Below are 13955 nucleotides of genomic sequence, written 5' to 3'. Positions count from 1 at the left end.
CACAGCCTGTGGATTATTAAACCGATGTCTAAGTAAAAGGAGAAAGAAGATTATATTAGGAGAGATTACTTTCCAACCTGGAGTTACTTAACAACATCTCTTCCACATATTGAAGATAAGATGTGGAGTTCCTTAGAGGACATTGAGTCAGGGAAGACCTCCTGGAGCCTCTCCCTCCTAAGGGCTTAACCATATGCTTGCTGAGCGATTCTGCAGAACTACGCAGAAGCAATGCCAGCCCCCAGATTGCTAAACCTTGGAAATCAGTAGTCCAGTGATTCAATGCCTTGGAATTGAGAGTAGAGCAACTAGCAGTTCACATATGAGAGAGAGACAGAGAGCTGAGATTGCGAATAACGGCTCTGCTGTTATATCTCTCTTGTGCGGTGGGTGCCATCTAGACATTAGCCATGGGGGAGCCACCTATCTATGAACAATTCCTGCCGCTTTCCTGGGAAGACATTTCAGTGTCCCAGCCGCATGGAACGAGTCAGATCACCCAAGTCTTTTGTATGGGATTGGCACGTAAACTTGCATTCTCCAAGCTACATGGAATTTCCTCATTGTGAAGCAGCTCCCACCTAGCTAAGAGAACACTGACCAAGCACCAGTGTTGAGATCATACATGTGTGAGCGCTTTGAAGGTCAGTTATAAAATTAATGGTTATAGCATTGGTGGTATTATTAGCTTCCTTCCCAGGTGACCCTCTTATAGCATTATAAAAATTATTAGAGGCCTCAAACAAAATATTCAGCTATTTCAAAATAATACATTCGTTTCAACCATCTTCACTTCTGTTTCTTCCTTTTCCTTCAGCAGCCTTTTCTGCCTGCTTTGCCCCTCTATAAAATTGTCTCATACAATGGCAGCAAAGCTATTCCTATTTTCTCAGAAGTGCATATGTTCAGTGGAGCATACTTCCAGGGCAGTGTGCATAGGATTGCAGACTCAACTAAATTCTTCATTGGAGTGCTGGCGATGTATTTTCCACACTGTAGTGTTTGACAATAGCAAAATAATTGCAATGGGCATATTTGCAGGATTACCAACATAATTCTGTATTTGGTTATTTCCTTACAACTGGTGAAATGTATGTGAGGCCAAGAGGTTGCCAGGCTGTTAAGGTCCTGTTCTGGTTCCGCATGAGAACCAATGGAGCAAGGCAGCACCAAGGAGAGCTCCTAGTGAACAGTTTGCCCCCAGAAGAGTTGGAAATGAACCGAGGCCTGTTTCAAAACTAGGGTATCTTGAAGGGCCAACCTGTCAGCCTGAAAATGGACGATTCTCCTATATTCAAGGCCTTTTTACCTGCAGGGCTGAACCAAGGGGAAGAGGACTGTGAGCCTCCTCATTCTGGTTCTGTGTGACAGGGTGTTGTGACATCAGATTCAGTTGATTCCGGAAAGTGTCCTTCATGGTGCATCATGGTGTGGTATGCTGGTTTGATATCAACTGATAGGAAGAGCCTACAGAGGGTGGTGAATACAGCACAAGTTATTATGGGCTGTCCCGTGAATCCGCTGGATGAAATAGTGGAAGAACGTTGCCTCAGGAGAGTGAGGAAAATTCTCAGAGAAGATTTACACCCTGGCCAGCACTTTCTTGATCTCCTGCCCTCAGGCAGAAGATATAGAAGCATGATTAGTCGCACCAACAGGGTAAAGAACAGCTTCTATCCTTGAACTGTTAGGCTGCTGAATGAAAAGATAACAACAGGGCAACTGACTTTCGGGTTTGGTGGGTGTGCGTCAATAAACGAGGGGAATTAAGACTAAGAGAGCTGAGTGGGGGGTGCTCGTGTAATCTCACTATATACAAGTTGTACAAGTGACAATAAAGTATTTTAATATTCCTGCTTGGCAGTCTATAGTTCAGTGGATCACCAGCAAGTTCTCAGGCTGGTTCCTTAGCCAGTGACACCATAGTCTCCAGTTTAATGCCCTGGTCACTGCTAGATCCAGGATCAGGATAGTGTTTTGGGTTTTTGTTATTGTTGTTTTTGCAAAGAAATGAGACATGCAAGATACCATGGGCTCATCTACACTCATTGTTTATAATATTTAAAATGCGTTATTAAAATGTGACACCAGAAGGCGCTGTACAGCAGTGAGCCTTCGGCAATGAAAATGCATTGAGCGTTTTATAACATTATTTTTAATGACATTTTACAGATAATTGTAGACCCAACCCATGTGTAATAGAACTCTTTGGCTTTACGTTGTATATGCATTTGCAAATTTGTACAGTGGCTTTGTTACATGCAAAGCATAGTTTACCAATTATTTTAATTTCACTGTTAATTATAGCTGAACTATAGTATGATATAGTTCATCTTTTCTTTAAACATTCCCAGCTGGAGTGCTTTCCTTTTTGGGCTCTTAAAACGAATGCAGTGCACCATTGGGTGTGTTTTGTGTGCCTGAGCTGCCCCACTCTCCTCAAGAGAGTGAGATGGGGATTCATTTAAACACACAGGTGATGACTGACTGCAACTTCTCTCCCAATCATTTTCGCCTTCTGCAGAACTCATGGAGGTGAACTTAGCTGGGAGAAAGATCTGATCACACTGCTTCCTCTTTCTTTGTGACTGGTGCAGTTCTATATTTAAACACAGAGGGCTAGGTGACACGATTGCAACATGTACAGCGGGTGTAAGTGAGGATGTAGAGAATACCCAAAAATATTCTGGACAGGCTCATAGTTGTTTTTCTTTATAATCAAGAAGCTGAATGTTTGTTGCAGTAATATTTCAAACACTAAAATGCAAATGCTGTCATTCTAGTTTGATGCTGTTCTGTGCAACAATATTAACATCCCCCCTGTGTTTATTCTAGCCACATCTACATCTACCACTGGGACAAGTCATCTCACAAAGTGTGGTGTGAATAAGAAAGACTTCTGTGTAAATGGAGGCGAGTGCTTCATGGTCAAAGATCTCCCAAATCCACGATATTTGTGCAGGTAAAAAAAAAAAAAAACTTCTTTAGTAGAGTTGTAGCATCTATTGACAAATGCTTTTTCTGTGCTCCCTGGTAAATTGTTTAACATGAATAATTTACTTCACAAATGAACAGCAGAGTCACTGCATTTATTTAACCTCCAAAACACATTGTATTATGGCCTGGTTCCCAGAGTCACCAACAATTTACTAATATTAACCTTAGATCTATTGTTAGATCCAGGGTTGGTTTGGCATTATTGCATTATTGGGAGTGATGTATGTATGTGACACTTACATAAAAGGGTTTTAATGCAATTGCTACTGAAATGAGGCAACGTTTAATAAATCAGGAGGTGTAAAATACAAGATCTGGTTTGCTTCCATTTTAAACTAACTATCCAGTACACTGTCAGCAGGAACACCTTCCAATCTTTAAGAAATGCATGCTCTTTTTAGTTTTATGGCCATCCATATTAGCATTTAATGACGGAGCTGACCGAAAACAGTTTAACTGATAATGAATTCTTATCAGACATATTATACCTGTCCTGTTAAAACAAAATTAAAGTTCATCCCAAAACCAGCATAAACAATACTTAGAACAAAATTAAACTGTATCTAATCATATTCCTTAAAAGATGACCTTTAAAAAAGTCTGCAAGCAAAGTATTATCTCATTAGCTGAAATCAATATATGAAATTCACATCCGCTGCCACATCGTCCCCTTAATGTTGCCAGGTCACCGCAGTGATATTGCAGTGATATTGGCAGCTTTCCTAGTCAAATTATAGATTTCTCTTCAGAAAGGGGAGGATTTGGATTAGCATTATATGTAAAGATATCTGTGAATCTGAGAGTGAAAACCCTGCCAAATGCATCTGATTAAAGATATGAGGACTGAGGAACAAAACAGATATTGCTATGTCTGTGTATTATGTCCAGCCAACCAGAAGATGTGGGTGATGCTTTCCTAAAACAGGTTACAAAACTTTCACAGAGAAGAGTCATAGTATTACCGGGGTATCTCAACCACCCTGACATCTGATATCAGTCAAGTTCTGCTGAGAATGAACTATCCAATAGAGTCTTGCCTTGCCTTGCTGACAACTTCGTATTTCAGAAAGTGGAAAGAGTAACAAGGGAGTCTGCAATCCTGGATTTAATCCTGATGAACAGGGGAGAGCTGGTTGATGAATTGAGAGCTTGAGAAACTCTGAGGGAAAGTGACCATGTCATCTTGGAATTCATAAGGGGAAGGGAGGTGAAAAATGAGCATAGGTGGACATCTTCTGTGGACTTTGGGAAAGCCAATTTCAAATGGCTCAGAGAAAAGCTGGGCAGGGTTTCATGACTAGAAATACTTGAATGAGGAACTAGTTCAAAGGGGATGAGAGATCCTGAAAAGTAAATTGTGGAAGGCACTATCACAAACTGTTCCATTGAGAAGGAAAAATGGAAGACAGTTAAAGAAGCCTGTGATTCCTCACAGGGAGCTCTCCAACAAGAGACTTAAAGGGGGCATGTGTGGAAGATAGCAGATTGCCAAATATGAGTGCACTGGAGAGGCTGAACGTCTAAATATGGTATCAGGAATACTAAAGCTCAGAATTAGCTAAGGCTTGCAGGGGATGGGGAAAAAACAACCAACTTGCTTATGTTTGGAGCAAGAAAAAGAACATGGAAGGACTGCAGCTTGAGGAAGATGGCAGAACTACTTGAATGTCTATTTTGCCTCAGTCATTTCCTGCCGTGAGAATTCTACCTAGGAAAAGTAGAACAAATAATAAAAGGAGAAACTTGCAGCCTAGAATTGCAAAGGAGGTGGTTAGAGAACAGTTAGACACTGGGAATTAGTTCAGGTCTCCAAGACAAGATGAATTATGCCCAGTGCTTTTTTTCTTTAAAAAAATGTTTAGGGATACTCTCATTTTGACTCAAGAAAATAACCATTTTATAGTTCAAACTGGGGGAAATAAATACAGTAAATGGACAAAAGTACAAAGAACATGCATTACCTCATATTACACAGCTGACAGCTCACAGTTACTTCCACATTGGCATGAGGTTGAAATACTGCCCCTCAGCGAGGCCAAACTTCCATCGGTAAAACACCACACATTCACATTCTACACTCCTTCACACATTAAACGCTCACTTCCATCTGATACTCATGTTTCTTTGAGAACACTGCCCAACCATCTCGTCCCCTGTCATCCTCTTCTCCTTGTGCCCTCAATCTTTCCCAACATCAGGGTCTTTTCCAGGGAGTCTTCTCTTCTCGTGAGGTAACCAAAGTATTGGAGCTTCAGCTTCAGGATCTGTCCTTCCAGTGAGCACTCAGGGCTGATTTCCTTCAGAATGGATACGTTTGATCTTCTTGCAGTCCATGGGACTCTCAAGAGTCTCCTCCAGCACCATAATTCAAAAGCATCAATTCTTCAGCGATCAGCCTTCTTTATGGTCCAGCTCTCACTTCCATACATCACTACTGGGAAAACCATAGCTTTAACCATTTTTTTAATCAATAGGTATCACCATTTTCATGGCCACTTTTGGTTGCTGCAGAGACAGACCTGTAGCATACCAGGGGAACCAGCTGGGTCTTTTTGAGTAATATGTGACATGGAAAAGTTAACCAAATGTTGCATGAATGGCAAACTGAATGGCAAAATGTTGCATGAATGGCAAACTGACATTTGATTTTAATTACTTTCTATTTCTTCCTTTATGTATTACTTCTGCATATGCTACATATATAACGGTACTTGTGTCAATAAGTTGGCAAGTGCTAAATAATAAAAGAACAACAGTACAAATTACAAAATATGGGGCCTTGCCACATGGAAAAACCTCTGTGTTGTTGTTAAACTTGAACTTGTCTCCGAAGTTTCTATGGATGTATATTTTATATCTAAAGCCATTTCTGTCCACTTCTTGCATTTGGTAAAGTAGTAATCATGTCACAATAAACATTATATTGTAAAATTAGCCTGTTGCAGCAAAAATAACCAAGAGTCCAGTTATGCACCTTTATGGTGCATCTGAGGAACTGAATTCCAGCCTATGAACGCCTGCAATGCAACAATTATGTTAGTGTTTGGTGCACCACTCAGAATATTTTATTCATTTCATGCTGCAAGTTGCTTCATGCACTTTGCAAAATGTGACACATGTTCTATAAACAAGAAGCCTACTAATTTGATGGTACCACATGAAATTTTGTCTGTTTGCCGCAACAGATAGCTTCTCTTTTTATCATTTATTTATAGAACGTAATTGAAAGGAAAGGTCAAAATACCTTATTTACATGTTGGAAACCGTATTTGGGAGTTAGTGATTTTTCAGTAATTGTGTGGGAAGCTTTCAATCTCATACTTTCCAGAGTTCAATTAGTGTCAGCATGACCATAGATAAGAACAGTGCTTTTTTTTTCTTTAAAAAAATGTTTAGGGGTACTCTCATTTTCATACCCATATTGACATACTGCCCCTCAATGAGGCCAAACTTAGATTCACAAAATGTGAATCTACCCCCAGGAAAAAAAGCTCTGGATAAGAACATAAGAAAAGCTTTCTGGATCAGGCCTGAGGCTGTCTAGAAGGGGGCTCTTTCATAGTTTGAATCCAGACATCCATTTGACTTTTTCTGTACTTGTTCCAAGGCATTATTTCTGTCTTGGATTCAACATAGTACTGAATGGAAATGATAAATCCAACCAAACACTGGCTAGTGCTTATCTTTTAGTCTAACCCATGGCAGTAATAGCAACAACAACAACAAAAGAAGCAACACCATTGCATCTGATTTAGAAGTTTAAGGGTGACTTCGTGCTTAACACATGCCCATTCTGGTTACTTAAAGGTTCCAGATGCAGTTTCTACATGTAACCACTGGGAGAGGTTATCTGTAGGTTTGGAGTATGGTGTCATCAGTATGTAGATGATAACCACCTCTGCCTTCCTTCTCTATTAAGATTCTGAAGAGGCAGTGAAAACCCATAACCAGTGTCTGGAGGCTGTGATAGGCTTAATGTGAGCTAACAAGCTGAGATTTAATCCAAACATGACAGAGGTGCTCCTAAGTATGTCTCCTGTTCTGGAAAGTAGTGTGTTTCCTCTGAAGAATAAGGTGCACAGTTTGGGTGTTCTCCTGGACCTGGCTTTGCTCCATGATGCTCAGGTGGTAGCCATGGCCAGGAGTGATTTTGCACAGCTTTGGCTTATGCGCCGCTGCCTGAAGGGCAGGTCTGGCCACTGTTGCACATGCTCTGCTCACCTCTGAGTTTGATTATCGCAACACGCACTACTTGGAGGTTTCCTCTGAAGAGTGTATCTAGCAGCTACAACTGGTGCAGAATGCTTTGGGCAGAAGTGGTGGCGAGGGCATGTTACCTGTTCTACGTTGGCTCCCGGCACGCTTCTGAGCCCAATTCCAAATGCTGTGTGTGGCCTTTAAAGCCCTAAACAGCTAAGGTGCAGGTATCTGAAGGAATGCTTGCTTGCATCCATGTGAGACTGCCTGCCTATTGTGGTCATTTGAAGGGCCCTTACTCCACATCGCGCCTTGTCTTTGTCTGAGGCGAGTGTATGAACCAAAGTCTTATCCACATTGGTACCTAGGCTTTGAAACGTCCTCCTTCTGAGTTGCATTTGGTTCCTTAGACAATATTTTCCAATTGGCTTCACCTCTCCCCCACCAACCCCTGATGTTCCTAAGGTATTATTATTGTTTGTCTTGACATAATCCGATAGCAAATTTATATTTTATATATTTCATTTTGTAATTTAAGTTCTTGTGCACCACTATGAGTGGCCTTTCAACTAAAATGTAGCATTAAAATAAACCTTAACTTAGTTTACTTTTTTTTTTAATGAACTCAAATGAATTGACCGATTTATTTATTTTTTTCATTGTTTATCGTTTACATTGCAATGTCAAGATTATGATTTTGTTGTTGGAAACTAATGCAAGGAGAAAATGTGATCTAATAACTAATCAGCAAGTGATGAGATGGTCCATTGTGAATATATGGTGCTTTTTTCCATGAGGTAGATTTTTTGTAATAAAATTGCAAATTAAATCTATGCAATCAGAGTATCTATAATATTTTTTTTAAAAAAAATGTCCAATAGCACCTTAGAGACCAACTAAGTTTGTTCTGGGTACAGTGGTACCTCGGGTTGATAACTTAATTTGTTCCAGAGGTCCGTTCTTAACCTGAAACGGTTCTTAACCTGAGGCTCACTTTTGCTAATGGGGCCTCCTGTTGCCGCTGTGCCGCTGGCGTGTGATTTCCATTCTTATCCTGGGGCAAAGTTATTTACAAAAAAAATATTAATAATTTCAACATACAAACTATCAAAACCTATCATATTCATTAATTTCCCCCCCTTTCCCCCACCCCACCCCTCAAACCCTCCCTCCAAAAACTTCCCTTAGCTCCTCTCTCTGATTTCTGAGCACATGTTATTCTCTGCAACTTATCAAATTGTACATATCCTTACGTTAACTATCTATCATGTTATCCTGGGGCAAAGTTCTTAACCTGGAGCAACCACTTCCTGGTTAGCAGAGTCTGTAACCCGAAGTGTCTGTAACCTGAAGCGTCTGTAACCCGAAGTGTCTGTAACCCGAAGCGTCTGTAACCCGAGGTACCACTGTATAAGCTTTCATGTGCATGCACACTTCTTCAGAAGTGTGCATGCACACTTTTTCTTCTTCTTTTGTGCATGCACACAAAAGCTTATACCCAGAACAAACTTAGTTGGTCTCTAAGGTGCTACTGGACAATTTTTTAATTTATTTATTTATTTCGACTTCTTCATACCAACACAGCTACCTACCTGAATGTAGAATATCTATAAAACAGACTTGGATATTTTGTCTTTTTCCATTATTATTTTTTCCCTGCCAGAGGTCTTTGCGAGGAGTTTTCATGTTCCATAGGAAACAGAGTAGCATTCTCTCTGTTTTTCTGGGTTTTGCTGTTTTTTTCAATCGCTGATCACATTTTTGCCCTTTAGGTGCCTACATGGATACACTGGGAAAAGATGTGCTGAAGTTCTGCCCATGAGAAGCCAGTACCCAGAAAGTATGTTGTAAAATAATGTGAAATCTGCTTTCTCCTCCAACTGCAGCAGTCAAAATCAGTGTCACTTGGTGTTTTCATCCTTCAGTTTGAACTGGGCTCTGTTTCTTCTGCCTTGGGCTGTACATTGTCATATGTACATTGTAAATCAATGTAATCCCCCCCCCCTTCAATGCATTTTTTTCCATTATTAAAACTGCAAGCTATCCTATATGTCTCCTGAAACTTTGACCTAAAAAGAAAGCTTGCTGGTGTGTACTGATCTCATTTTGCCGTAAAACAAAAGTGATGTTTTCATTTGGAGTGTTGTACTCTTGTGTTATATTTCTCCAAAGTTCACCTCAACTCACTTCACTTTTGAGCTTTGATGGCAGTTATAAACAGAATCGGTTGCTGGAGATGAACACACCAAGTTCAGGCCACACACACACTAAAGAAGCTTCTCTCTTAGCGTGTATTCACCTCTTCTCTTTTTCTCTGTTTTCTCTACCTTTTTGTTTTTGTTTTTACTCTCAGGTGCCCAAATGAATTTACTGGTGATCGCTGTCAAAACTACGTAATGGCAAGCTTCTACAGTACGTCCACTTCCTTTCTGTCTCTGCTTGAATAGGAGCATGCTCAGTTGGTGCTGCTTTTTCTTATCGCTTCATCTTTCCTCAGATTTTTTTATCTGTTAACTAAACGGATTACACAAACTCTGGTGTAGATTGCCTCTGCCTTGTTTGCATGGAAAAGTGACGGCACAAGAAATTTCAAGAATTCAACTAAGATTTGAGTTGGCAAGATTAGGCAAATTGTAAAGGCGCCTCTCTAGTTTTAACAGTTGAACTCAGCCGCTGCAATATGAAATAAGCCTAAATAATAAATAAAATGTAGCGCTGCGCTAATGGAGTACACCCATATGCCTAAATCCAACACAGAGCTAGGCAGACTTAAGCCCACCAAAACCAGTGAGCTTGAGCAAATTAGATTTCAACCGTAGTAGTTATCCAAACAATAACCATGTAGCAAGCACGTTTTGAAAGGTGAATTTAGGTGGTCCAATTTTATCAGCCATGACCATGTGGAAAAGCATGTAAGCTGAGATACATAAAGAAGGCTTCCACTGGTGGTAATGAATTATCAAGAAATATTTTACATCACACTAGTCTTTTTTTCCTCAAAGGGTGTTTAGTTGCAAATAATGTATATAAAAAAGTATGAAAATATCAAGAGCTCTGTGGTGTCCCTCAAAATCTCACTAAGCATTTAAAGTACCTTCTTAGGTGCCAGACAATTTTTTAGCCTAATGAGGATAAAAACAAGTAAAAACACCCTCATAAAAAGCTGAGACTGAGAAAACCCCTTGAATGTCAATAGAAATATAATTTCATATGTTCTTACAAATACTGTATCCACTCATGGAATGAGTGTCCTGTGTTTCTGCTAAGTTGTACAGTTTTTTTCCTAAAACTAACTAGAAAAGATGGAACCAATCAATATACTATATGCTAGTTCAGTTTAATTTCCATTAGTGTACAGCCTGCACTGGACATACAGTTCCATCTTCCTCATCTATGAACAAAAAATGTATATGAATAATCTACAGTAACCCTCCCAAGCATTACCTCTCCCATATTTCAAGTTTTCTGTTGGGAATGGTGGGAGTTAGATTCCACACTGGCCAGATGTTTATCTTAAGTACTAAAAAGCTCATTTGTATTGACTCTACGTCATAGTGCTTTAAAAGCTTTCTTGACAATCGTATTCCCCAAATAATATGAAACTATTTTCTAATTTATTTTCTTTTGCTCTTTTTTTTTAAAAAAAGTATTTTTGATGGTCAAGAATATATGAAGACATAATATTAAAATGGAGTTGTTTGCCTAATTAGATTAAAAGATTGAATATTTTATGCATTTGCTGCATTTTATGTGTTAGCCATTAAAATAGTTGATTTTGACTTGTGTAGCTTTCCTAAAATATAGACCTAAATAGTTCTACTTAAGTATTCCCGTAGACCATTACTTCTTTTGAATTCCAGATTACCGTTACTGTGAACAACAACGAATAATGTCCACTCACTTGAGCAACAGAAATCCTCTTCCCAAACAGAACCCCTGATTTGTCTTCTCTTTACCCTACTCCCGCCACCTGCATATCCCTCAAAATCTTCTCCAGAGATCCTCAGTCCTCCAGAGCAATTTATTAATTTGTTAAATTGCTTTACTGCCATTCACCTGAAGATCACAGGGGCGGTTCACAACATAAAAATACAAAACGAGAACACAAAATACATAATAATAAAACAAACCAATAATCCCTCTTCCACAAACACATTTTAAAAGGCTATCGAATGTTAATCAGCCAAAGGCCTGGTTACAGAGAAAGGTTTTTGCCAGGTGCCTAAAGATATGTAATGAAGGCTCCAGGTCAGCCTCTTTGGGGGAGGAGACAAAAGAGAACCCCTGTTGCATGAGGGGGTCAGTTGCTCATGCGACATGGGATTCCACCCTTTATATTTACACAGAATGCATGCACCACACAACTTTCTTGATACTGCTTCGTAATACAAACACACATTTCCTTTTTGTATGCTACAGTGATTCTCATAGTGAAATCCTCCCACTATAAAACACATGGTGGCCAACACTGACACATTTTGAGGGATATACAGTACCACGTTTTGGATTTTTGTGCCTAAGATGCTCTGCTATGAAATGTCTTAAGATATTTTCAAAGCTGCACCTACTCATACTTCTTAGCTCCCTCACCTTCTGAGGAGCTTGAACAATCAGAGAACCATAGAATATTAGAGCTGGAAGAGACCCCAACCCCCTGCAATGCAGAAATCTCAACTAAAGCATAATTAAGAAACAAATTTACAACAAGAACTAAAAAGTGCACTATGTTACTATAAACTGCAAAGGGCAGAGCCCAGAGAGAGTATTAACTGAGCATGCAGCCAATCCATATTCTCTATATTTTTGTTCAACCTAATGTAGTTCAAATATGGATATTAAATGGAGATGGAGGCCATTACTGTGCTAGATGCTCTGTCTTCAACTGGATTGAAAATATATGAATAGCAGTTTTTATTTTGTTGGCATAGAGAATCCCATCATCAGTTTTAGCCAGGCATGAATCCAAAACCCATGGCCAGAGAACCAGCAAAACTATGAACATGTTGATCATTATTTGGTTTAAATTTACATAATTTTGGAATATGAAACAGGGCTTGTTTCAAAAAGAGGCAGCGCTTTGTTGCAAGTTTCTTAAATATTGCATTTGACATTCGAAGTTAAGACTTTATTATGTTAAATATGAACGTACATAGATGGTATTATACCAGTCTTTCCTAGTTTTAATCATAGCTGGATTATTATCATCTTCATTTATTATAATTATCCTTATTATCACAATCAATATGATTGAAAGCTGTTGGACAGTGAGCCATCACCACATGGGCACAGCTGACCTCAGGAACAGATAGTTGCATGTGTGCTGCCAGAAAAGTGCAAAAAAAAAGCTCAGTTGAATCTACATTCAACTCTCGCATGCATTGGCTGCCGTGCCCTCATGGTGATGGATTTTGTTCACTGTATTTAAAGTTTTGTTGCTAATATATCACAAATGATGAAATATTAAGAGAACAGTAGCAGAGTAAATTAGAATACATATATAACAAAGCACGGCTATCTGGGTTATTTTTTAAAAATCAGGGGAATGTCACCATGAATATCAAATATCAATTGGAGTGATACATATATTATTCTGGAGTCAGAATGAGCGATGCATGTTTCCTTTGCATGCTTTTTGGCCAAGGTTTACGTGCCAGAATATATTTTCTTTAAGTACCAATCTCCCGTTGAATTATTTCAAATAGAAGCTGTCTGAAATGAGTTACTTTCACTGGAATTAATTTCCATTCAGCCTGCCCTCCTTGCCTACAAACTAGTGTAAATGCAGTAATATATACGCATGAGCATGTCACTAATTCTACTGAAGACTCAACCAAGCTTTCTATGCAACTAATATATATTGTTAGTAGTGTTCATGTAGGCATGTAATACTGGCTCTGTAGGGGGAAATCTCTGAATTCAGATTCGTTTAAACCCTTAAAATGTTACTGATTGCTGGGAGGGCAAATTTCCCCACCACCCCCCTTACCATGTATAATTATTTACCTTAGGTTTCTAAAACAGAGTAAATAAATGTTGGTCTTATTTAAATACAGAGGGACAGAAAAGGTGGTTGTTTTTAAAGATGTAGAGAGGGGATCTAGAGGTAAGCAGAGTAGTAACATTTTGGTGTAGGAAATAAGGATTAAATGTAATATGGGCAACCATATGTTTTATAAAATATGCTCTTGTGCACGCTACACACACATGTAATTCCCACTGTTGTTGGCCTTCCAGACTTAGCAGCCTGTCGAAGAAAGTGCTTTTTTTCTTAAAAAATGTTTAGGGGTACTCTCCTTTTCCTACTCATATTGAAATACTGCCCCTCAATGAGGCCAAACTTCGATTCACAAAATGTTTAGGGGTATGTGTACCCCTGCATACCCACAGAAAAAAAGCACTGGCCGAAGACAATTTTAAAGGAACCATATAAACTAACTCCATGGGTACTATTATTTAGGTGTTGCTTCATTGATTAGTCAGAGTACCAGTGTGAGAGACTTAGGCACTCAAAAAATTGCCGCGTCTAATCTGGACCCAAACTTTATTTTTCTGCTCCAAACCCTTCTGTTACTGGAGATACATTCTTTCTTATTTCCAGTTTATAATAAAATGTAAAGAACATAGGAAAATGAGTTGTATCCCCAGTAATTTTCAGCGCAGTCAAAATGTTCTGGTGCCATAATGTTTTGCAATGAGGAATGCTGCTTTAAAATGAGATCCTAGCAACTCTATTCCTTTTCAAGCAGTTTCCTCCGTTCCTA

The 13955-nt window shown here is 39.2% G+C and overlaps 1 protein-coding gene across 6 annotated transcripts in view; it reads left to right on the top strand.

The window, feature by feature from the left end:
- Nucleotides 1-13955, top strand: part of NRG1 (neuregulin 1) — a 492259-nt gene that overhangs the window by 454020 nt on the left and 24284 nt on the right. For 4 of the 6 annotated variants that reach the window (XM_083419878.1, XM_083419879.1, XM_083419881.1 and 1 more), the window contains 2 exons: nt 2836-2962; nt 9548-9606. In XM_083419878.1, coding sequence (XP_083276004.1) covers nt 2836-2962; nt 9548-9606 — 186 coding nt within the window. Of the gene's footprint in view, nt 1-2835; nt 2963-8966; nt 9035-9547; nt 9607-13955 lie in introns of all 6 variants that reach the window. The other 2 variants (XM_083419883.1, XM_083419882.1) reach the window with 2 other exon arrangements.

Source organism: Podarcis tiliguerta, assembly GCF_965153285.1.
Source record: "Podarcis tiliguerta genome assembly, chromosome: 17".
Classification (NCBI taxonomy): domain Eukaryota; kingdom Metazoa; phylum Chordata; class Lepidosauria; order Squamata; family Lacertidae; genus Podarcis; species Podarcis tiliguerta.
The sequence above is the reverse complement of the archived record's forward strand: the minus strand, read 5'-3'. Positions and strand labels throughout refer to the sequence as shown.